At 35.2% G+C, this 27010-nt stretch overlaps 1 protein-coding gene across 1 annotated transcript; it reads right to left on the bottom strand.

Annotated features, from left to right (window-relative positions):
• Positions 1-10327: 10327 nt before the first annotated feature.
• Positions 10328-18919, bottom strand: LOC139849796 (uncharacterized). Its single transcript, XM_071839419.1, has 6 exons — positions 18616-18919; positions 17289-17615; positions 12794-12911; positions 12363-12692; positions 11087-12236; positions 10328-11041 (listed from the first exon to the last, which is right to left on the bottom strand). Exons 1-6 carry the CDS (start codon positions 18917-18919, stop codon positions 10328-10330), a joined length of 2943 nt encoding a protein of 980 aa, XP_071695520.1.
• Between the last annotated feature and the right edge of the window lie 8091 nt (positions 18920-27010).

Here is a 27010-nt window from a genome sequence, read left to right as displayed (position 1 = left end):
GGTGTTGTTCGATTTGGTAAACGAGAGAAATTAAATCCAAGGTATATTGGACCATTCAAGATTATTGAGCGTGTCGGACCAGTAGCTTACCGACTTGAGTTACCTCAACAACTTGCGGCTGTACATAACACTTTCCACGACTCGAATTTGAAGAAATATTTTTCTAAAGAAGATCTCACTATTCCATTAGACGAAATCCAAATCAACGAAAACTTCAATTCATCGAAGAACCCGTCGAAATAATGGATCGTGAGGTTAAAAGACTTAAGCAAAACAAAATACCAATTGTTAAGGTTCGATGGAATGCTCATAGAGGACCCAAGTTCACCTGGGAACGAGAAGATCAGATGAAGAAGAAATACCCGCACTTATTTCCAGAAGATACGACAACACCTCCAACTGCTTAAAATTTCGGGACGAAATTTATTTAACGGGTAGGTACTGTAGTGACCCGAAATTTTCCATGTTTATATATATTAAATGAAATTGTTATTTACATGATTAAGTGTTTCCAACATGTTAAGCAATCAAACTTGTTAAGACTTGATTAATTGAAATAGGTTTCATATAGACAATTGACCACCCAAGTTGACCGGTGATTCACGAACGTTAAAACTTGTAAAAACTATATGATGACATATATATGATTATATATATAGTTAACATGATATTATGATAAGTAAGTATCTCATTAGGTATTTTAACAATGAGTTATATACATAAAATTGAGTTTATTGAATTAAGAAACTCGAAACGATATATATAACGATTATCGTTATAACAACATCTTACTAAATACATATGAATCATATTAAGATTTTGATACACTTTGTTAAACATGTTAAATGATAAGTAAATATATCATTAAGTGTATTAACAATGAACTACATATGTAAAAACAAGACTACTAACTTAAGGATTTCAAAACGAGACATATATGTGACGATTATCGTTGTAACGACATTTAACTGTATATATATATATCATACTAAGATATATTAATATATCATAATATCATGATAAGGTAATAATTTAACATCTCATTAGATATAATAAACATTGGGTTAACAACATTTAACATGATCGTGAACTTAAAGGTTTCAAAACAACATTTACATGTAATGACTAACGATGACTTAACGACTCAGTTAAAATGTATATACATGTAGTGTTTTAATATGTATTCATACACTTTTGAAAGACTTCAAGACACTTATCAAAATAGTTCTACTTAACAAAAATGCTTACAATTACATCCTCGTTCAGTTTCATCAACAATTCTACTCGTATGCACCCGTATTCGTACTCGTACAATACAGATCTTTTAGATGTATGTACTATTGGTATATACACTCCAATAATCAGCTCTTAGCAGCCCATTTGAGTCACCTAACACATGTGGGAACCATCATTTGACAACTAGCATGAAATATCTCATAAAATTACAAAAATATTAGTAATCATTCATGACTTATTTACATGTAAACAAAATTACACATCCTTTTATCTAATCCATATACCAACAACTAAAAACACCTACAAACACTTTCATTCTTCAATTTTCTTCATTTAATTGATCTCTCTCAAGTTCTATCTTCAAGTTCTAAGTGTTCTTCATAAATTCTATAAGTTCTAGTTTTATAAAATCAAGAATACTTCCAAGTTTGCTAGCTTACTTCCAATCTTGTAAAGTGATCATCCAACATCAAGAAATCTTTCTTATTTATAGTAAGATATCTTTCTAATACAAGGCAATACTCATATTCAAACTTTGATTCAATTTCTATAACTATAACAATCTTTTTTTTTTCGAGTGGAAATCTTACTTGAACTTGTTTTCGTGTCATGATTCTGCTTCAAGAACTTTCAAGCCATCCAAGGATCCTTTGAAGCTAGATCTATTTTTCTCATTTCCAGTAGGTTTATCCACAAAACCTAAGGTAGTAATAATGTTCATAACATCATTCGATTCATATATATAAAACTACCTTATTCGAAGGTTTAAACTTGTAATCACTAGAACATAGTTTAGTTAATTCTAAACTTGTTCGCAAACAAAAGTTAATCCTTCTAACTTGATTTTTAAAATCAACTAGACACATGTTCTATATCTATATGAGATGTTAACTTAATGATTTAAAACCCGGAAACACGAAAAACATCGTAAAATCGGATATACGCCGTCGTAGTAACACCGCTGGCTGTTTTGTGTTAGTTAATTAAAAACTATGATAAACTTTGATTTAAAAGTTGTTCTTCTGTAAAAATGATTTTTCTTATGAACATGAAACTATATCCAAAAATCATGGTTAAACTCAAAGTGGAAGTATGTTTTCCAAATTGGTCATCTAGACGTCGTTTTCTTTCGACTGAAATGACTACCTTTACAAAAATGACTTGTAACCTGTATTTCCGACTATAAACCTATACTTTTTCTATTTAGATTCATAAAATAGAGTTCAATATGAAACCATAGCAATTTGATTCACTCAAAACGGATATAAAATGAAGAAGTTATGGGTAAAACAAGATTGGATATTTTTTGATTGTTGTAGCTACGGGAAATATTGTAACAATTCTATACAAATCATATCCAAGCTAACTTATATTGTATTATATATGTATTCTAATATATTATGTAATCTTGGAATACCATAGACACGTATGCAAATGTTTTGACATATCATATCGACCCATGTATATATATTATTTGGAATAACCATAGACACTCTATATGCAGTAATGTTGGAGTTAGCTATACAGGGTTGAGGTTGATTCCAAAAATATATATACTTTGAGTTGTGATCTAGCCTAAGACGTGTATACACTGGGTCGTGGATTGATCCAAGATAATATATATCGATTTATTTCTGTACATCTAACTATGGACAACTAGTTGTAGGTTACTAACGAGGACAGCTGACTTAATAAACTTAAAACATTAAAACGTATTAAAAATGTTATAAATATATTTTGAACATACTTTGATATATATGTACATATTTTTTATAGGTTCGTGAATCGACCAGTGGCCAAGTCTTACTTCCCGACGAAGTAAAAAAATCTGTGAAAGTGAGTTATAGTCTCATTTTTAAAATCTAATATTTTTGGGATGAGAATACATGCAGCTTTATAAATGTTTTACAAAATAGACACAAGTACATGAAATTACTTTCTATGGTTGAATGATCGAAGCCGAATATGCCCCTTTTTGCTTGGTAGCCTAAGAATTAGGGAACATCACTAATTTTGAGAATTAGTGCACGCCTAATTGACGCGAATCCTAAAGATAGATCTATTGGGCCTAACAAACCCCATCCAAAGTACCAGATGCTTTAGTACTTCGAGTTTTATATCATGTCCGATGGATGTCCCGAAATGATGTGGATATTCTTATATGCATCTTGTTAATGTCGGTTACCAGGTGTTCACCATATGAATGATTTTTATCTCTATGTATTTGATGTATATTGAAATATGAAATCTTGTGGTCTATTATTATGATTTGATAACATATAGGTTAAACCTATAACTCACCAACATTTTTGTTGACGTTTAAAGCATGTTTATTCTGAGGTGATTATTAAGAGCTTCCGCTGTTGCATGCTAATAAATGGACAAGATTTGGAGTCAGCATGCTTGTATAATATTGTTTAAAACTGCATTCGAAATTACTTTGTTGTAACATATTAATATTGTAAACCAATACGTATTGGTAGTGTGTAAGTGTGATATTTTTAGATTATCATTTATGATAATCTAGGTGGTGTCCTTTTAACCTTGTCGATAAAATAAAGGTTATGGTTTGTTTTAAAAACGAATGCAGTCTTTGAAAAACATCTCATATAGAGGTCAAAACCTCGCAATGAAATCAATTAATATGGAACGTTTATAATCAATATGAACGGGACATTTCAGTTGGCTCCGTGGTTCATACCATAGGCCACAAATAAATACACTATATACATACACGTATAATTATTCCACTCACTTTGGAATGCCCGCACAAGTCATGTATAACATGATCTCCGTCCTCAAATCCGAGAAAGTAACCACCTATATCACACATAGGTACAATATACACATAAATAGCCATTCTCTAAAAGAGAATCCGACACAATCATCCCTTAGCCGAGGGATCACACCTTGCTCACCAAAACCCGCCCATTTAACACCTAATGGACACAAACCAATTACCACTTCGGGTGGTAATTCAAACCCACTCTACAAAGTACAATTTAGCTCAAATTATACTTGACACCAATTAGACCAACCTAGGTCTTAACACTAAATTACTACTTAGGTAGTAATCATTTCAATCGCCATTTACACCAAAACTACAACGTGTACAATATTGACTCATATTGCACTTGACCACATTTGACTTATGTTAAAATACCATTTTAACCCAAAATCACTTCCCACGATTAATTTCATTCAAAAACGCCATTTAACACATAACAAAAGTGTTTAACATCTAATTAATTCAAAATTAGTGCCATTACCAAATTTGACCCAATCAATGTCAACCCATTTTAACACAATTCATAAAAACACCCATAATCACTAACGGCTAGTGATTATATTTCCAAAACACTAAATAACACCTAAACCAAGTATTTACATACTTGATTCACCAAAACTTGACTTAAAACCTAATTTGACAACCATTCAAGGTCAACACCCATTTTGACTAACAACATGTTCTTAAAAACATCAAAAACACCAACACACTTACAATCTAGTGATTAACACCCAAAATCATGACAAACATAACCAATTTCATCATCTAACCCTAAACCCACAATTTTAGGGTTCCTTTACCCAAATCATACACCAAAACCCCAATTTCAAAAGAAAAATGGGTTTATAACTCAACACTAACATAAACCCTAACCGTAATATCATAAATTGAACACCAAATTCGGATTAGGAACTTACCAAGGGTTTAATGATGAAGCCCTAGCTTGTAGAACCCAAGAACACCATAAATGGTTCAAGATTGCACCCTAATCTCCTTCATCATGCTCCTTCTCTCTCTAGTTTCTCTCATCTCTCTCTCTAGAGTTGGGTTAAATAGGGATAAAATGAGATCTAGATCAGTTTTGGGGAATAAAACCCGTCCACAAGTGAAAAGACTAAAGTGCCCTCTTTAATTTCTCAAAATTGCAAACACACCAATTTCTGTCAGCACGATTTGCGCGGCGTGCAAAAGCCGAAATCAACATTTTGTGAAACTTATTTTGGTCATAACTTTCAAACCGTAACTCTGTTTTTGATGAATCAAATATCGTTGGAAATGTAATAAGGTCTAATTTCCAATGGTAAGATTTTAGAACATCAAATCCAAATTTATTTAGGGTCAAAATATATTATTACATGCCTCGTAATTCAAATGACGTCCAAAATAACGCGTAACTGAAAAATGGGATGTTACATTAGAAAAACATCAACATCCGCTAAGAAGATGGATTCAGAAGGTTTCACAATGGGATGAAACTAACCGGCCTGACGGAAGAATGGCGTGGCTAACCATTACCGGGGTTCCGGTCCATTGTTAGATGGAAGGAACGTTCATATCGATTGCGGAGTAGTAGGGTAAGATCTACGAACTCAATAATTGTAAACTCATTCGGAATGGCTAACAAGTGGACGAGTATTTGTGAAGCTCTTCAAACCCGATGTCATGAATGATACATTGAAGCTAAAAAGAAAATCCAACACTTAATTCATTAATGTTAATGAAGAAGACATTACATGTCCAAATTTGGATTCTGAGAATGAAGATTGCGATAGTACCTATTATAGTTTCGATTTTAGTTCGGAATATGTGGATTCTGATGAATTTTTAGGCAGCGGCGGCGATGAAGCTGTCTCGGAAAAGGTTGACGAAGTGGCTAATGGTTCTGTAAATCCAGGTTTGATTGAGGAAGATGATGAGTTTGATAATTCATCAAAAAATTCCGGCATTAAAAAGTCACTTAAAAAGTTCGGCAACGGAACAACCGGAAAAATCAGCCGAAAAAGTTGCAATGAGATGGAAGAAGACCTCGAATCAAGGTGCATCGGGACCAACCAATTCTTTGGGGGAAAAAGACAAGGTAGTTGCAGAGTCTATGGGACAAAGTAATGTTATCTTTTGTTCCAAAATAGATAGTGGTACAAAGGGTGTGGCTGAAGTGTCTGGTGCTACAATATCTATAGAGAAAGGTACGTCTGAGGGTGAGATTAACGACAAAGAAGAAGCTAAAAGGTCAACACTAGCGGAACATGACTTATCCAATGGGCAAAGAGATAGTTTAAATTCGGTGGAACTAGGCCGTGTTATTGGGCCAAAATCAATTTTAAAATAGATGGGCTCATGTAAGGTGAAGCCAAATGAGCATGTTGAGCCCATTATGTGTAACTTAAATGATAATGTTAATGAAGCTTAGCCCACAGTGTGAAGTAATTGATAATGTTATCGATGTGAGGGGCAAAGGTAAGGAGAAGATAGATGACACTTCTAAAAAATTACACCCTACTAGTGTACACTCGAGAAATAGTAGCAAATCGGTCTCATTGTGTAATGGTTGCTATTGGAACGCGATGGGCAATTGGAAAGCTTCTTCAAGACTAATACGGGTAAAGAATTTAGCTAGAATGGGTGTCAACCTCAACAAAGATAACCGCCACAATTGTCGAGCATGTAACAAGAAATCGAATCATCAACCTAATTTGAAAGGTAAATCGGAGGGTGGCTCTACGGGACAATCCATCAATAGTGTGGCTTTAAAGGAATTTGAGGAACAAATCGGATTGAGGTGGCTCAACCTTAATCCTCAATAAGTGTTCTCCCCTCACCTTCGTTTTAATTATCTTTTTATGAAGATAAATATCATTAAATGTTCGTGGATTTGGGGTGAAAGGTAAGGTTGGGTGGGTTAAGGGTATTTGTTATAAAGAAAGGTCGGATATTATTGCGCTTCAAGAAACTAAATGTAGAACCTTAGGGGATACTTGGGTCCACTATTTCTGGGGTGATAGTAATTGCGGTTATGTTAAAAAAGAAGACATTGGTAATTCGGGGGGTATGTTATTGGTGTGGGACACTAATACTTTTGTTGTAGAAAGTGCGGTTAAAAGTGATTTTTATCTATCTATTCGGGGAAAATGGTGTGGATCCGGTCTTGAATCAATTATTGTTAATGCATATGGGCCGCATAATGATGCAAAGAAAAAAGAGATGTGGTGTTCTTTAGAAAATCTTATTAGGAGTATAGACTCAGCTTGGGCGGTTTGCGAGGACTTTAATGAGGTAAGGAACCAACCAGATAGGCTTAATTGTATATTTCATCAATCTAGAGCTACTCAATTTAATGATTTTATTACAATGACCAATTTGATTGAGATTCCTATCAATGAGAAGAAATTCACTCGTATCAGTGATGATGGGACTAAATTTAGTAAGCTCGATCGCTTTTTTCGTGAATAATGCGTTCATTAATCTTTGGAAAGATCTCTCAGTGGGTTCTCTAGAATATAGAGAGTCGGATCATTTCCCGCCATTACTTAGAGATAAAACCATAGATTTTGGTTGTTACTTCAAATAATGATTGCATATTTCATGAACGACTTAAAAACGTGAAAAATGAATTGAAAACTTGGAGTAAAAGAGAGTTTGGGTGCTTAGATAATGAGATTAATGGATTAAAACATGAAGCTATTAGTCTAGAATTAATTGTCGAATCCGGAGCTACTAGTGAGGTTGATCGAATTCGATGGTTGGAGGTTCATAAAAATTGGACTGAAAAAGAAAAAAACACGTACGAATATGTTGAAGAAAAAAGCACGTATCCGTTGGATACTTGAGGGCAATGAAAATTCGAAATACTTTCATTCTTCCGTTAGAAGACGGTACAACAAGGGAAATATTCGTGGGTTAAATATTATCGGGTCGTGAAATGAGGAACCGAGAGATGTAAACGAGGCGGTCTTGGAACACTTCCGCTCAAGATTCGGGGTAAATAAGGTAGCAAGACCTTTGTTTTTTAGACAGCCAATTATTTCTGTTAATGGATCACGTTCTATTGGACCACCTAGGCCTGGTGGACCAGCCCATGTTAATACTATTAGGTGGCAGGTTTCCAATGTTGGGCCACCTGGGCTTGAAGTTTCCCCATGCAGTGCTACTGTCCTTTCTGTTTTGACTACATGGCCTGCACACAACATCAGAAGCCCAACAACTATACTGCAACATGCTGAAGTGATGGCTAATGAACAAAATTGTGGTTTATTAAAGTTGAGTGATAGTGAAACTAAGGATTTGGAGGTTAAATTCAATAAAAACGAAATTTGGGAGGCGATTAAGGATTGTGGTATTTCAAAGGCCTCGGGGCCGGATGGGTTCAACATGGGATATTATAAGAAGTATTGGAGCTTTATTAAGGTAGACCTTATTGAGGCAATAAACGTGTTTTGGGAAAAATGCGAAATCTCATAAGGTTGAAATGCATCGTTCATTACCCTTGTGCCGAAAAAGGTAGACCCCACTGAGTTGAATGACTTCCGCCCGATTACTGTGATTGGAAGCTACTACAAGGTTATTGCCAAACTTCTTGCCAATCGTCTAAAAAAGGTCATTCCTAATCTAATTGGGTTCGAATAAAGCACTTTTTTAAAAGGGAGAAATATTTTAGATGGTGCTCTTATCGCGAATGAAAGCCTCTATTTCTTAAAACACAAACACCTTAAGAGCCTAATCTTCAAAGTGGAATTCGAGAAAGCATTTGATTGCTTAAATTGGGACTTTTTAATTGAAATAATTGAGATTATGGGATTTTGGTTAAAATGGAGGAAATGGATATTTTCGTGTCTCAAGTCGGCTACCATCTCAGTTCTTGCTAATGGGTCACCTACAAGTGAATTCTATCTAGAACGTGGGGTTAGACAAAGTGATCAATTATCTCCATTTCTTTTCATCTTGGCGACGGAAGGCTTGAATGTCCTAACGAAGAATGCGGTGAACAATAAAAAATTCTTGGGAGTAGAAGTTGGCCATGAAAAAAAATACCAATTTCTCATCTTCAATACACGGATGATATAATCTTTTTCGGGTCGTGAAGTGAAGGAAATATACGAAACCTTATAAAACTATTAAAGTGTTTTGAACTTACTTCCGGGCTTAAAGTTAATTATCACAAGAGTAGTCTAATTGGGGTTAGTGTGGAAAAAACCGAAGTCGAGAGCAAGGCAAACTTATTTCGTTGTAAAGTTGGTTCAATTCCATTTATCTACCTTGGTCTTCTCATTGGTGGTAACATGAAAAAAGAAGATAATTGGAAACCGGTCATTAATAAATTTGATAAACGCCTTTTGGATTGGAGAGCTAGATCGGTGTCATTTGGTGGACATTTGACTCTTGTAAAATCGGTGTTGAATAGTCTCCCATTGTACTACTTCTCGCTCTTTCGTTCTCCACCATGTGTGATCAAAAAATTAGAGTGTGTAAGACGTTCTTTCTTTTGGGGTGGATCGGGGGGCAATAAATCAAAAATTACTTGGGTCAAATGGGATGAAAAAAATTACCTTATGGGGATGGCTGGTTAAATGTGGGGTGTCTAAATGGTATAAAAAACGTGGCTTTGATTGGCAAGTAGTAGTGGAGGTTTAAAACCGAAACTACCTCCTTGTGGGTCAAGGTCATTTCGAGTATTTATGGTTCATCGGGCGGTCTTTTGGGGGATGTTTCTTTTCATACCGATTCCTACAAATCGGTATGGAATGATATTGTAAAAACCGTCAATAATTTTAATGCAATTGGTCTTCCTTTTCGGAGTTTTTTTGTCAAAGATCTAGGTGATGGCGGCTCCACCTCTTTTTGGAACGATTCTTGAATTGATGGCGAGACACTAAAAAGCAAGTTCAAAAGACTCTCGAGACTTGAAGATGACATTAGTGCCACAGTCAAAGATCATCTAACTTGGGATGATACAAAAAGTGTGGGAAATTGATCTTGGACGAGGGAACCATTTGGGTGAGTTACATTCTTTAAATGATATGATCAAGGGTGCGATATTTAATCCGGAAAAAAGACTCATGGAGGTGGACACCGGCTGGCAATGGGATGTACACTACAAAAGCTCTTTCGAATATGGTCAGGGACGTCTTATGAATTTTTAAGTCCCTGTTCGAGACTTCAAAACGGGCCCTTATAAATGTTAAATTTTTGATACGTATTCATATAAAAAACAATACTAAAATTATCATTATAAATAAAAAGTGCGTAAAACAACCATAACAAAGTGTTTTATTCTTAAATAGTCGACATCTCATTATACATAAACTATCATTTAAATAAACCTACTCTTTTAGCATTTTTAGAAGCAAAGTCATTGATGAACTCTTTATAGTCAATATGCTCCAATAGGTCGTTCTCAATAGCTATCACCGCCAGCCCATTAAGTCTTTCCTGTGACATGGTAGACCGTAAATAGTTCTTCAACAACTTCAGTTTTGAAAAACTTCTTTCTGCAGATGCCACGGTTATTGAAATAGTCAACAATACTCGATAAGCAATTATCACATTAGGAAAACAATTGATTTTATTCAAGTTTTTCAAAACATCGGATGGTCCCATAGTTTCGCTAGGCAAGAATGTTCCAATTGACCTCAACTCCATATAGAGTTCATTTGCATCAATATCTAATTTTCCATTGTTATGCAGAGCAACTTCAAGATCAGTGCAACATTTTTTAAGATCATTTTCATCCATGAACTTCAACTTATCATATGCAAATAGAAAACCAAACACTTTTTCATACTCTTCGTATTGTTCAAATCGTGTTTTAAGAGAGTCAATCGCTTGATCAACAATATATAAGAAATAATTAACTCTAAACGACTCCTCGGTAGATAATATAGCATCTTGATCCCCTGAGTTCTCATCAAATTGTTTTTTCCTTCGAATCACATGCTTTTGAGGGAACACTGGATCAATACCTAATTCAACGGCGATTTTCTTAGCTTCATCAATTGCTTTAGAAAGTCCCGTGTTCCTATACTCTTCAAAGTAAGTCACCAACCATTTCACTTCTTTAATAGCAACGTCAAGAAGCATATCTTTAGACTGTAAGTTTTTGCTCACTAAATTTACGGTGAACAATATTTCAAACCAGACAACCACTGATACTAAAAACTCAAAATCACCGAGCTCATTTGTTGCAAGAGATTTAGCTTCACTTCGAATTTTAGAATCATTGTCCTGTTCAGCAACCTGAAGTAAAGCCTCTCTTATATCTATAATCTGATGTCTAATAGCTTTGACACTATTGATGCGACTCTCCCAACGAGTGGTAGATAATGACTTAAGAGTCAACCCTTTAACATTATCTGTCAAAATTTTCCACCGCTTAGAAGAATTCGCGAAGATTGTGTAAATGCGTTGTATGACTCCAAAAAAATCTCTGCCTTTTCCACAAGTATTGGCCATGTCACATAACATAACATTAAGACTATGACAACCACATGGTGTATAAAAATCTCTACGGTTTACCTCTTTAAATTTTTGTTGTACACCATTATGCTTTCCCTTCATATTTGATCCGTTGTCATAGCCCTGACCACGCATATGATCAATATCAAGATCAAGAGACTTTAACTCATTGTAAGTAACATCAAAAAGTCCCTTTCCAGTAGTATCATCAACTTTCAAGAATCCTAAGAAAGATTCCTCAACATTTATACACTTTGAGGATACATTCACATATCTCAATATTAAAGACATTTGTTCTTGGTGACTAGTGTCTGGAGTACAATCAAGTATCACAGAGTAATACTTTGCTTGCTTTACTTTTTTAATAATTTGTAATCTAATAGAACGAGCAAGTAGAAATATTAACTCATTTTGGATGTTATGACCAAGATAATGATGATAAATCTCATCACTCGTGATGCGTCGCACATGCTCCTTTATAACAGGGTCAAACTCTTCCATCATTTCAATCAAACCCAAAAAGTTGCCATTGCTATTTTGATGCAGCCTCTCGTTTCTACCACGGAATGCTAAATTATGTTTAGCAAGAAATTTCACGGTCGCTATAATTCTTAATAGAACATCTTTCCAGTGATCTCTCTCTTTCTTGAATAGTTCATGAGACACTTTATCAATTGTTTCATTATTACTCAATCTTCTACGCATGTCAAACCATGTAGCCATATTCATGATATGTTCCGAGCTAACTTCATGCTCTTTTAACCTAGTGCTGAGATGTGTCCAATCTGAATAACCATCGTTCACTAGCTGACCTTTTGTAGGCCCTTTTCGAAAAATTTTACAGCAGAAACAAAAAACTTTGTCAAGTTCTTTTGAATATACAAGCCACTCTCTATCACACTTCTCGTTGTTTGCTAGAGTTCTTGTAAATGAAGTTGAGGAAAATCGTCTTAAAAATTTATCTTTAGGGCCTTTTTTGAAAGTGTTGTCTCTTTTAGGACCATCAACAACCAACACATTAATCATATCAGCACTAAGTCTATTCCATTCTCGTGGATCGTATATATCAACATTATGAGGATCAACATTTTCCGTGGCATGATTAGCATCATCATCGTCGGGATTCGGGTCATTCGAATTATCATTAGAATCAATGTCATGAACATCCTCATTCTCAATAGTAATATCATGAACAACATTCTTATCTATATTGATATCACTACCACGCGGATTGTCAACAAAATTTTCATCAATACCATGATCATTAAGATTAACATCATTATTATTATTATTATCTTCACCAACATTATCAAAAGATACTTGTGACTTTTTATAACGTAATTATCTAAAGCCCCACTTTGAGACTTGCGTAATGCCTCAGCTCTTTTTCTTTTTAGACGCTTTTGATATCCGGATTCAGGTTTAGGAGCCATAAGTTCTGAAAATATTAAAAAAAATAAGAAAAAAGATACCTAAACAAACCTTGTAAAGCTAAACACATAACAAAACAATTCTATACTCCCAGACTTCTAGTTTTAATTTTTAAGTTAAAAGATCAGCATTCAGCAACAATAGTATTAATTCAAAATTAGGCAAATCTGAATATCTAATAATGTAATGACTACAACAAATATAAAATACATAACAGTGCAACACTACAACATAACCGATCATAATAATTATTTAGCCCTAAATAATATAATAGTGGATGGATGGACTATACATGAGAAAAATTAAAATAATAAAATAGATATTTAGAAAACTACTTACATGTGAATATGTGATTATAGCAACAGGATTGTAAATGGCAGCAACAAGAAACGACTCAACGAGATTGACGATCGTGAAGAGTGAACGGCAAATTGCAGAAAATAATAACCTTATGAATCGCTATTCGCTGCAAATACGATTCAGGCAATTGATGGAAAAGGAATATACGCAATGGACTAATGGGTATTAGGTTTTTATTATAAATTTACTATTTACTATATGTAACTAATTAAATAGTAATGTGTATTTTATGTATGTAAGCCCACTTATTATTTAGCCCAAAATAAATTTGCATTTAATATGATTTTTGTGAAACGGATACATATACATATATAACAGATTTTTTAAAATTTAGGGCCCTCCAAAAATTTCGGGCCCTGTTCGACTGCCTATACTCGCACACCCTTTAAGACGCCCCTGGATATGGTGACTTCGAGACTATTACCTACAAATGATTTAAAGGTTTACACTCTTCATAATAAACTTGTCCCAAAAAAGGTTGAGGTATTTGTTTGGAGAGCAAGGAAGTTACGACTCCCGGTTTTGGTTGAACTTGACAAACGAGGGATTGATCTACATTTGGTTCGTTGTCCGCTTTGTGACGACAATATTGAGACGGTCAACCACTCATTAATCTTATGTAAGCATGCTTTCGACGTTTGGGGCAAAGTTTTCGATTGGTGAGTTCGGGGAGGAATTCCTTTTATTACGGTTGGGGATCTCTTTCTTGACACAGGACAAACGACTACTCATGTGAGAAAAACTATTTGGAAAGCACTAGTGTGGGCATGTTTCTACTTAATTTGGAAGAATCGGAATCAAAAGGTTTTTACAAATACGAGTTGGAACGTGCCGGTAGTGCTTAATGAAATTCAAGTTAAAAGCTTCGAGTGGATCGCGAAGAGATGTAAAGATAAAGTTATCGATTGACATAATTGGATTAACAATCCACAAATATTCGTTTAGTGTGGTTGTTAAACAGTGAGGTTACATGTTAAAGAGTGAGTGACTGGAAGTAGACATGTTAACTGAGGGTCACTTGTGTGTATATATATACTTTTGTGTTAGTTACAGTAACTATATAAGTAGTCTAGGTTTGTGAAATGTAGGGTGTATGACATGTATGCATCACACTCACTCTTGTACATACAATTTTTGTTGGGAATAATACTACTGCCTTTCAAAAAACAAATATGGACGGTTTTTAAGAAATAGATATTCTATTTTTTAATTAATAAAGCAGATTTTTTTTTTATTTTTGAAAAAACCAACAATTTTATTAAAAAAAAAGAGGATACAAGTGAGGGTCTAATGGACCAATTACACAATCGCGACAAAATACAAAACTATTACATACATCAACTCGACTATATAAAGTAAAAGGACCCGAAAGAGAGGATTTACAATTGGGAATTTGGTTAGTTTGAGATGACCGGAAAAAGCCTTCAGCTATCAGGTACTAACAAGGTTAGGTCAACTTGTATGAGACAAGCTGGTTTAGTAGTCAAGATACAGTACTGAAATCTTAGCGACAAATTATTTGACACTAGACCACTTAGACCCGGGCTATGAAGTGAACGATAGAATGCGGCATAAAAAACCTGCCTTAACCAATCCCAACTTTTGTGTGATTAGCATCGAACCATCTCGAGTTGGTGATCCATTTTAACCAATTTAAAGTGCCTTTTTTTTCCAACGACAGTTTATCCATTCAAAGCACTTGGCTTGAATATCCGACACGATCTTAGATGTACTTAGATTATTATTATTATCGAAAACACGATCATTTCGGTGAAGCCAAATGCTATAACTCGTGACCCAAACAACCGCTTGCCAAAGTGTTGCACCTAGATTTGTATTTAGTTGTGAGTTCAGGCAGTTGGCTATATCCGCGAGGCACGGAAGGTTTAGGTGATCAAAGTTCCACCACCTACGGATTCTATTCCAAATATCTAAGGAGTTTTTACACGATAAAAGCGTATGGTGATGTGTTTCGGTATCGTCATCGCAAACCGGGAACCTTGTTGAATGTTGGTTGATACATTTTTTATCGAGCTCAATTCTAACTGGGAGTTTATTTTGTTGTGCCCGCCAAATGAAAATACCAATTTTTTGTAGAACAAAAGGGTTTAAATCGGTGGGTACCATAGCGTTAAGTTTGGAAGCTGCACTCGTGTTTAGAAAATGCATTAGTAAATCTGTTGTAAAAAGGCGACTGTTATTGAGACTACAAGACCACGATGCAATGGAGTTGCTCGAGAACTTATAATCTGTTAGTTGAACAATTAGCGAATTAAGTTCATCTTCTGTCCTCCATTTGGGTTGTGCACTCCAGGCCCAATTAAATTTAACAGAGTCATCGGTTAAGGATACACGATTGGCTACAGTGGCTTCTTTTTCCAATTTAAGTCTAAATAATCTCGATTATCAAAACTTTAAGCGGTTGATCGCCAATTCACTTGTCAATTCAAAAGCTAGTGTCCATGTCAATCCCTACATCTTTAACAAACACATTAGAAGGATTACACCCTAACTTGTTTAGGGCTTGTTCAATTTTAATGATGTTAAACCAACAACGACCCGAAATTTTTTTAGTTTATTCTCGGGAATATAAATTAAATAAAAACAAAAGTAAATATAATTATATTTATAATTATTTTTATGAATTTATAAAATAAAAATAAATAACATTGTAAGATTTTTTTGTGTGCCGGTGGTCTCTCGTTTTAGTGAAGAAAATAGTAAAAAAGACGATTTTACCATCACATGCATTGCACATATCAAGAGTTAACGAACTTATTTAACAGAAATTTGACGGAGGGACGCGGATTACTAAATTATGATAAACAAAGGATTATAAAGGCCAAAAATAAACCCGAGGGACGCTGTTAGAATATGGACTATAATACAGGGACCAACGGAACAAACAAATCTGATTATTATTATTATTATTATTATTATTATTATTATTATTATTATTATTATTATTATTATTATTATTATTATTATTATTTATTATTATTATTATTATTATTATTATTATTATTATTATTATTATTATTATTAACTTAAAAGTTTTAAAACCTACAAAAAATTAGTGGGAAGCCTAGAGACAATCTGGGCCTCCACACCTCTAGCAATAGCAAAACCTATCCTAGTAAAAATATGAGCAGCAGCACCGGCACCAATATCTTGCGCCATCGAACTCTTCTGAACCCGCTTTAGCAAAGAAACAGCCTCATTCTCTAATTCCCCAAGGGAAGAAAATGAGAAAGGAATGAAACCATAGCCAATCGCCTGACAGCTAGATTCGTACTTGACCCGCTTCCGACGAGCCGCATCAACCACCGCACGTCCAGGGACAAAGCCAGAAAGCTCAGACTGTGTCAAAGGAGAAGACTCTGTCAAGTCAACACAAACATCGCGACCACAATCCCAGGAAAATTAGTATATTTAAAATTATTATTATTATTATTATTATTATTATTATTATTATTATTATTATTATTATTATTATTATTATTATTATTATTATTATTATTATCATTTTTTATTAGTATATTTAAAATTAGTTCTCTTTCTAAACACTAAAGCATATCCCATTTTTTTTATGAAGATTATAGTGATAGATGAGTGTATAAAAAAATAGATGTAACAAAAAATACAAGAGAGAGAAGAAAGTAATGGGTCAAACTGAAGATGTGATTACAACAGAAAAAACCACTTCGCCATGCTGAATTTGTGGCTAACTTACATCCAATTCTCACATATACTCCATTGTTTTCTGTTACTAGTGATAAAAACTAGCTCTGCCACCAATCTTCACCATCTCATGTGTCATTAAAATAACTATTTAAACACATTATAATTACTAGCACCTTCCATAACCATAACCTAACCATCATTCTTGTAAGCAAACAGTTCAAATAATACTACTGCAGTTCTTTTTAATACATCTACAACTACAAATTATTAAAGACCATTTTGTTTTTACAAATTTTTGAAATAACAAAAATGGCACGCCAAATGGTAATTGTTCTTTCACTGATCACTATCGCCCTCATTGGTATAGCTTCTGCCGCCGCCCCTACCACTTCCCCTGCCGCCGCGCCTAAATCAAGCATGCACCGATCTCCTAAAGCCGCACCGATATTAGCATCTCCTAAAATCGCCCCGAAAGCTGCATCACCAACAAAATCGACAAAAGCACCAGCTGCTGCACCAAAGTTATCCTCATCCTCGCCATCGGACAAAGGATCTTCGCCACCAGCTCCATCATCAAGCTCCACAGCATCCGACATGGCACCAGCTGATGCGCCGTCGTCTGGAGCTAGCTTAAAATGCTCTGCGGCCACTGGTGTGCTAGCCGTTGCTATTTACATGTTTGTCTAGATTTAAAAAAAAGAAAAGAAAATAGATTTGGTTGATGGAATTGAATTTTGAGGGTTAACATAAAAGAAAACACATGTAGGTATGAACGTGTGTGTTTTTCGGGATTTGATTTTGGCATTCATTGTTATTATATATATATATATATATATATATATATATATATATATATATATATATATATATATATATATATATATATATATATATATATATATATATATATATATATGTTGCTGATGTATTTGATATATCTGTTAACATCAAATGCCATTGCTGGAGAGCTCTTTTCAATAGTTTCTGTTGTTCTTTCCCTTGTTAGGTTGTTTACATGTTATCGTTTTAACGTACGGAATCTCATGTACAAAAAGTAAAAAAGTTAAAAAGTTAAAAAGTTATAAAAAAAAAAAAGTAAATTATATAGACTCTCTAGCGGATGCACACTGACCATCTTATTAAAAAAATCTAGTGGTTTGTGGCCTCGATTGTGCCATAGCTCTAACAAAATGGTTTTTCTTTCATCTCCTATTTAGACCTATTATAAAAGCATAAGGTGTCCATATCTATTTTTTAACGTCCATTTCGGCTTTGATTTTGAACACTGTCTATTTTTTATTTTTTATAGTTTTAATGGATTTTTAATATTGTATTTAATTAATTTAATATAATAAAAACAAAATAATAAATTAAAATTTATAAAATAAACTAGATAACATTTATTCAAAACATTCATAAAATAAAGTAAATAACGTAATAATTCGTCTCATAAAAATTCATAAGTCGTCTCGAAAATCCCACAAATGTTCAATCAAATCAGATCGTAAGCCTTCATGCACTTCTCTATCACGTAACTCCCTTTTTCTTCTTGCACGAGCGTCGCACCTATCGATCTAAGTACGTTGTATATGTTGAACGGGCTCAACTACCCAATCATTCTCAGCAAGGTTGTATCCATTGTCTTCGATAATGATGTTGTGTATTACGATGCACGTGTACGTTAGTTGTCACATTATATTCACCTCGTAAGACCATGCGGGTTGCTGAAGAATAGGATCCCAAAAGTTCTTTCAACATCTTTGCGAGTGCCCGCTTGTTTCTTTGTAACGTAAGAACGTTTTTCGTCAACGACACTTGAAAATCCCTTAACAAATGCCGCCCATGTTGGGTAAATACCGGCCAACGCATGTTGTGTAGAGATTCCTGGCCAACTCGTTCTGACATTTGCAGATACTCATTCAACGCATCCGGTGTATAACCATATACTAGCTGACGTAGTGCGGCTGTCATCTTCAAATGTGGGCTAATATTGCACCTACCACGTGAATCTTGTCTTCGATGAAACCATCTAAAATAATAAGGCAATGGATTTCCTGAGTAGCTTAGAATATCATTCATAATCTTAAGAAAAACACGTCGCTGCATTCGTAATCTTCGTTTGAAATTTTCATCCGTATATTTGCAACACTCGTCAAAATAATCGTCCATCAAACGTTCGTGTGCTTCATAATGATTTCGATGTATATAACGACGTGAGTTAACTTCATCTTCAGAAGATAAATCTTCAAATATGTATAGTGTATAGTTTGTGAATGAGTTACTGGAAGAACTCGAAGAAGACGACATATTGTGATAAAAAAAATATATGATAAAAAGATATAGTTGTGTTAAATGGTAAATAATTTGATTATTGTAGAGAGAAAATGATAAATAAAGGTATAGTTGTGTGTGTAAAATGAGAAATAAGTGTGGTATTTATAAGAAAGAAAAGAAAAAAAAACTAGCTGTTAAAACGGCTAGATTTTAAAATTTGAAACTCCAACGGCTCGATTTGTCACCGTCGGTTCACGGATGGTGGAAATCGATGCTGGGATCGACGCCGTCATGGTGCCAGGCGATCTTCGATTCCGGCGTCGATATAGGGGGACGGCGAAATTTTTTAGTGGATACCCTGTGCTCTAAGTGGTAAAAGAAAATGGTAATTAACAAATAATTACGTGGTATTCACTTATTTAGTTTAATGATGTATCATATAGTTTACATGAATGAAATTATTATTTCTATGTGGAAGAAGCACTTAAAACATAGAGAAAAAGTAATAATTTTTTAACATTTATCCGTTCAGCGTGTTCCGTCAAGAATAACAAACAAATCACACATCAGGCCGATCAGCATTTTGCGTAAGCACTGGAGGCAGTTTTTTATACTTAAGCCCTTAAGTAAGCATGTGAGCAGCACATATATCACGTCAATATAAAAGCACAATGTCGTCTACGTGATTTTCGCATAAATCAATCAATAGCAGCATGACACGGGCCTCCGAACATTATGGAGCACTCATGCCTATAAATACGCCACCCGTGTCATCACTTTACAGATAACTGAACTTTGGTAAAGAACACATTTTCTCTCACACATAATACTTTCTCTTTCTAGAACATTAATACTTAGCTTCAGAGCGCTAGACGGACCAACTCATAGTTTGGCTCCACAAGATAGATAAAGCCACCCAATGGCATTTTGGCCGTGAACAGGGTCTGCAGGGATCCGTCCCAAGGATAAACATCAATCGGCAATCCATCTCATCACGCTAAGTAGTTCTAGTGTTGTAATGATACTTGTTAGCCGCTAGCTGGAAATATGTATCAACATATGGCGTCATCTGGTTTAAAGAATCATAGAAACACAAAACGTTCATCACCCAAAACAGGTGATGTTCTTCCAGCAAGTACGCCAATGGAAACAAATGACGGACTTCTAATTGAAGATATACCACCTACTCAGGAGACTTAAGAGTGAATTCAAGAAGAAAAGGAACACATAAGTGAAGAAGTTCCAGAAGAAATAATAACAAAGACAGTAACGCGTTTCAAAAGGTTAACCACAGATACAGGTAAACCAAGTCAATGGCGCGCAAGGCGTGGGCCGTAGGCCGTACAATTCAAGAAAGCGTCAACAAGTAAAACAAAGCATGCATTTACAAAGCATAAGATGACAAAGCAACAACTGTCAAGGCTATTAACACAATTGGGAATTTCAGTTGAGGATTCAGATCAAGAAGAAAATGAAGAATTATTTTTAACGATGAAATGCAATATGAAGAAGGGGAGGAAGGTGAAATTATTTTTGAAAAAGTGATAACCAAAATGTTAAAAGGAATTTTAACAAAAACAACACCACTTAAGTACAAGCAAAAGTTAGCACAAGCAGCTATCCGTGCAACAGTAGACAATTTTTTTGCGCTCATAATAGTAGAACAAGCAACAAAACCACCAACAATGACTGAATCAACTTAGTGTTTTGTGAATCATATAGCAAATTATCCACTTCCAAGAAATTTGGGAATACTGTCGTCAATGGGAGTTTATGATAGAACGAAGGATCCATAAATTTTTTTGGCAATGTTTGAGGGTGTAATGCATTTACAACATTGGGAAGATGAGGCAGCTTGTCACATGTTTCCTATGGTCCTACAAAAAACGGCTAGAGAATGGTTTGCAAGTTTACCGGTAAGAAGCATAACTAGTTTTTTGAATTTGAGAGCTAAGTTTGTAATGCAATACCAAAGTTTACGAAGCTGAACATTGACACATTTAGACGCCCATGAAATCAAAATGCATAGCAATAAGTCATTGAGCAATTTCATGAAACAATATACACTCAAATGTCAGAAAATACCGGATATTCCATAATCTCAGTTAGTATCTTGTTTATTTTTTGTTTAGATCAAAGGCGCTTTAGAATTTTGGTTCATGCATTGCGTTATGATGTACCTAAGACGATACACCAAGCTTTAGGGATAACTCAGAAGCATTTACGAGCAGGAGAGATGGGACAACAACGATATGATAGAGGTTAAAGGCAAGTAAACAGAGGACGGTACTTTGACAGAAATCGGTGACGGAATGATAATCATTATCAGGGTTGGAAAGGTAATAATCATCCAAATGATTATCACAATAATCTCAGACCGCTGGAAAGACATCCACTAATAATGGCATTAACAAAGACTCCAAGAGAAATCTTTTTTACCGAGCCGATAAAGAAAACTTTTAATCCCCCTGCACCAATGGAAGAGCGTGAGGGGCTAAAAAGTGATCAGTGGTGTGATTTCCATGAGGCATGTTGTCATGACACTGATAATTGCAAGCCTTTAATGAGAGAATCCTAGCAAAATTCAAGGTTGGAGAGTTGAATCATCTGTTACCAGGAAAATAATACAGAAAAAATGATCCAAACAAGAGGTTTGCATGGAAAGAAAAAGTAAAGAGTGGAGGACGAAGAACAATGGAGATAGACGACGAAGAGAGGGAAAAAATCAATACGAAGAATGGTGAGAAGAAAAAGAACAAACACCAGAGCTTCTAACCAAAGTGATTTTGAATGAAGGAGCGGATTTTGGGCCACAGAATGGAGAAAACGTGGAAGCTTGGATGTATGCACCAATTATTTTTCACACAATCCTAAATTGGAGATTATCTGAAGAGCTAGTAGTTATCTCAACACTTATTGCAAATCTTTTCGTAAAAAGAATATTTAGAGATACTGGCAGTGAAGCTGATATTTTGTATTTAGACTATTTTCTCTCTTTCCTGTTCAGCGTTTAGGACAGAATCCGCAGAACAAATGTAAGCAAAGCTAGTGTTACAGGCATTTCAGTCAAAGCATATGACAGATTAAAGTTGGAAGTAGTGTTGGGCACGTACCCTCTGATCATTCGAACAGAAATTGTTGATTCACAATTTTGGGTGGAACATCGCGGTTTAATACGCTCTTGGGAAGACAATCATTAAGAAAGTTTGGAGCTACTACTTCCACATCGCATGTTGAACTACGTTTTACAACTTCAAATGGTGTAGCAGTTGTTACTCAGAGTATGTAGCCCCAACAAGAGAGAGATCGGTTATTCGTGGAATACATGATGAAGATTTAAAGCGGAAGACGCCAGGGAAACTATTCAATAGGAGTGAAACATAAGGACTTTTCAGGCATCATAATTAAAACACAAAATGTTGGAAAAAGGAAAACCAATCATATAATCAATAAAAAGAGCAAAACACTAGCATGTATAAAGTACCGAGAATGAAATAAGAATAACATAAGAATTGTAATACCCCGTCCCCATCGAATAGAGAAAGAACATATTTGTAACACCCTGTCAGAACACACTAACGGAATATTAACTTCTGGTCCCACAGTTAACGGTCACACCCTCTATATGAGACATTTTCCGAAAAGCAATCGCATTATTTCAAAAACATTGTCATTAAAGTAAAATAATTCAAAAGATTTAACGTAATGACATTAGTAATCAATTCACAAGTTATTAAAAAGACATAGTTTAGAATGCGATCATATATGTTCTTGACATAAAACCCATGCTGGACTCCAATCCAGTGTATGCACCACGTAAGCACATAGTCATCAAAGCATGCGGAAGCAAAATAACTTTAAGAACCCGAGGTAAAACATGAAAACGGTTAATAAAATTGTTGAATGAATCTACAGGTTTAAGTAAATCAGTTATCTTTTGTTAGACCAGGAGAATTCGTTCAAAGCAGTAAAATTTATACATTTCTTATGAGCACTTGAATATTAAGCTTTAACACACAGATAGCTAAATGCGCTACATGACTTCCTTTACCCTATATAGCATACGCTGATCAAGCATATGGTTATGAAGTAATAAGTACCCAGTTCATTGAGTGAGATTTGTCAAACCTACAGATCCGTTCTTATAGTTTGAGCCTAACGTAAGTAATAAATATATTCAAGATAAGGGCTTTTGGATCAAACTCATCATGTATATTCAGTTTAGTACTCTGTGTCTAATGCGTAAAATAATTTAAAATAGCATGTTATCTCATCACAAAAAGTAAAAGTGTATGAGACTATAGACTCACCTTGAGTGCACTTGACAATTCACAAGCAAAGAGTAGTCGAATTACTACGACCAAGTAATGTAACCTAAATGTACCAATATATAGTTACGTATGTTTGTTTCAAAAGACAGACTCACAGTACAGTTGTCCTATTGCTCAGACCGACGCTCTTGTAAAGTAAAAGTCAACACAAAAGTCAACTCGTCAAGCAAGTCAATAAAAGTCAAATTTGGTCAAGTTGGTCAACATAAGTCAACTACATCAGTAGATCATGCCAATGATATGTAACACCGACCATTTTTTTTAAAACACAGCGGAAGTCTTACTTAATAAAACACCACATTAATTACATTAGTATAAAAGCTTATGTTTAACTTTTACAAACGGTGTTACGTTATTACAAACACGGTTACAAATGTCCACATCAGAGTTGCTAGTCAAACATGTCTTCTACATCAAGTTCCGATCCTATCAACAGTACCTAAACCTGCAGGGGGAGGAATGTGGGGGATTAGCGCACCGCTAAGTGAATGGAATCTATCTACAGATTAAGCTTAAGAAATCTATCATACAACAGTCAACTAACATGCTTACAACCATCAAGCATACAAACAACGACAAAATGAGGCTCGGCGGCTTATACGGGCACACGACTCCTAGCCGATCGAACTAGAGTCTACTGATAGTTCTTCTTACCAAGTCTCTGCATAACTATCCAAACGCAACACATGCGTTCTTCTATGCTATACCAACAGACTGTAGGACTTGGACTCAACCTCCATTGGAATGGTTGACCTCACACGAACTTCAACCGCCCTAGGCATGGTTGAAAACCCCCAACCGCCCTAGGCATGGCTGGTGTCAAACACAGTGCACATATACAACATATATAGCTCACATAGCATGCAATTATCTATCTAGAATGGCAATCACTACACTACACAAGGTAATCAGAGTAATCCACAGTAGCATGATTTGCTACTTAAACTCTATCCGAAGATAGACCCACTCACCAATTACCAGCAACGGCTCAGCTTCTAACTACTGAGCTTTTTCTTTATCCTTTCCACCTGAGAATAAACATAACCAAGTCAGTGATCATGTCTTGATATCATCCCAGCAACAAGACAATAGCATCAACATATAAACACTTGAACACTTAACCACCTGACCAGTCAACTATACGAGTGACACTCACCCGCATGTTTGAGGAACCTCAACCGTGCGGTTGACACCTCACTCGTACGTTTAGTCCTTAGTCAAATATCTAATTAGACAATAGTAGATTCGTACGGTTGACTACACGAGTGACATATGACCCGTACGATCCAACTTTCAAATATACTAGTTCAAGTAGTCACTCACTCGTGCAGTTCACCATACGGTTGACCGCGTCAACCGTACGAGTGAAAACTCACTCGTGCGAGTGAAGGCTCACTTATGCGAGTGATAAGGAACATCAATAACAACATGTAATAACATTTTCCAACCTATATTCATCATATATTCAATCATTCATAAGCCAATATCAAGAATTCAACCCATAATAACATGTTAACGCATGCACACTAGACACACACGCTAATATCTCTATTTATGAGCTTCTAAAAATTTTACCATTGGAAAGTATTTTTTATTACGATTCCAATGATACTTGATTCATTGAAAACGGAGTTACAGTTTGAAAGTTATGACCAAAACAAGTTTTCACAAATCTGACCCTGTGCTCACACGTGTGACTGAGGCCTCACTCGTGCGAGTGAGCCCTCACACGCGTGGTTGACCCTCAAAAGTGTGGTCACTCGTGTGGGAGCTGGAGAACAGCTCCTGCACGCTGATTTTTGCATTTTTGGCCCAAAAACTCGATTTTTGCAAGTTCTAACCTCAAAACCACTTGAAAAACATCATATAAACCATATAACAACTATTTCTAACATCAATTAAGTATAACAAACACAAACCATAAAGATTCAAGGTCAAAAATGCTTAAAACCCACTTTACACCCAAACCCAATTTCTTTAAGAATTAACACACGAATTCAAGTAAACAAACCTGGATTAATGATCACAAAGATGATATGAATCAATCCTTAAAGCCTTACAATCCAATTTCTAGCTTGGATTAATTTAAGGTTAGAGAGGAAATGAAGTTAGGTACGTACTTGTTTTGAGATAATTCTAGAAATGAGAAGATAGAAGCAGTTTACACTCTTTAGTGGGTATTAAAACCCATACCCCACAACACACGAGTATTTACAAGTTATCTAATATCTATCGTACTTAATTTGGCAACCCTAACGGAGTCCAAATTCAACAAACGAACCATTTCTGCGACCCTTGTCACAAACTGGTCTTAACCAACTAATCAATTAATAATAAACATATTATTAAAATAAAAGCATATTTTAAACACAATTATAAACCTAAGGGCAATTAAGTAATCTTACTTCTAACCCCGGTTTTAGTCTGTTACAAATCTACCCTCTTAATGAGATTCCATCCTCGAAATCTGGTCTTGGTCAAACAGATGGGGGTATCGGGTCTTCATCAACTCTTCTGTCTCCCACGTCAAGTTAGACCCTAAGCTGTGTTTCCATTCTACTAAAACCATCGGGATCTCTTTCTTTCTTAACTCAGTAACCTTTCTGTCAACCACTCGGATAGGTTCCTCAACCAACTTGTTACTCAAATCAACTTTCAAGTCTATCAGCGGTATAATTTGTGTCTCGTCATCGACTCTACACTTACGCAAATAACACACGTTGAAGGTATTATGAATACCATCTAACTCTGGCAGAAGATCCAGTACCACTGTTTAATCATTCAGAATCTCACTAATTGGAAACGGTCCAATATACCTTGGTGCAAGCTTACCACGTTTACCAAATCTGATAACCCCTTTCCACAGTGAAACCTTAAGATACACACGATCACCCACATTAAAAGTTATCGGACGTCTACGTGGATCTGCTTACATCTTTTGTCTATCTCTGGCAGTTTTCAACTTTTCTCGCGCAATAGCAACCTTTTCGGCTGTCATTTGAACAATTATGGGACCAGCAAACTATTTCTCTCCAGCTTCTAACCAACAAGTTGGAGTTCTGCAACGACGACCGTACAACATTTCGTAAGGCGGCATTCCTATGCTCGAATGATAAGAATTGTTATACGTGAATTCAACTAACGGCAAATGTGTATGTAACATCCTCAATCGGGCCTAGTTGTAAGATTACCATTTTGCCCTTAAGTTAGTATTGTGTTACTATATGCTTTTATTTTTATTTAATATTTATTATTATTTAATGATGTGGTTAGGACCAGTTTGTGACAAGGGTCACAGAACAGGTTTATTTATTTAATTTGGACTTCGTTTGGGTTGACAAATGATGTACGAAAGATATCAGATAACTGATATATATACCCGTGTGTTGCACAGTGTGAGAATTAAACCCACTTTAGATGACTTAGGCAGTCTCTCTCTTGCATTTTTCAAGATCCT

This window comes from Rutidosis leptorrhynchoides, chromosome 5 (assembly GCF_046630445.1).
Source record: "Rutidosis leptorrhynchoides isolate AG116_Rl617_1_P2 chromosome 5, CSIRO_AGI_Rlap_v1, whole genome shotgun sequence".
Taxonomy (NCBI): Eukaryota; Viridiplantae; Streptophyta; class Magnoliopsida; order Asterales; family Asteraceae; genus Rutidosis; species Rutidosis leptorrhynchoides.
This window is presented reverse-complemented; position numbering and strand designations above follow the sequence as displayed.

What these genes read in the sequence shown, in the direction of transcription:
- LOC139849796 (XM_071839419.1), bottom strand. Translation starts at nt 18,919, where the DNA reads ATGACAGCCGCACTACGTCAGCTAGTATATGGTTATACACCGGATGCG. An exon ending in AACTAACGTACACGTGCATC is followed by an intron (nt 17,616 to 18,615) that starts GTAATACACAAC and finishes ACATGTAAATAG; the next exon opens with CAACGGCTAGCACACCAGTG. An exon ending in AATGAGGGCGATAGTGATCA is followed by an intron (nt 12,912 to 17,288) that starts GTGAAAGAACAA and finishes TAATATTTTCAG; the next exon opens with AACTTATGGCTCCTAAACCT.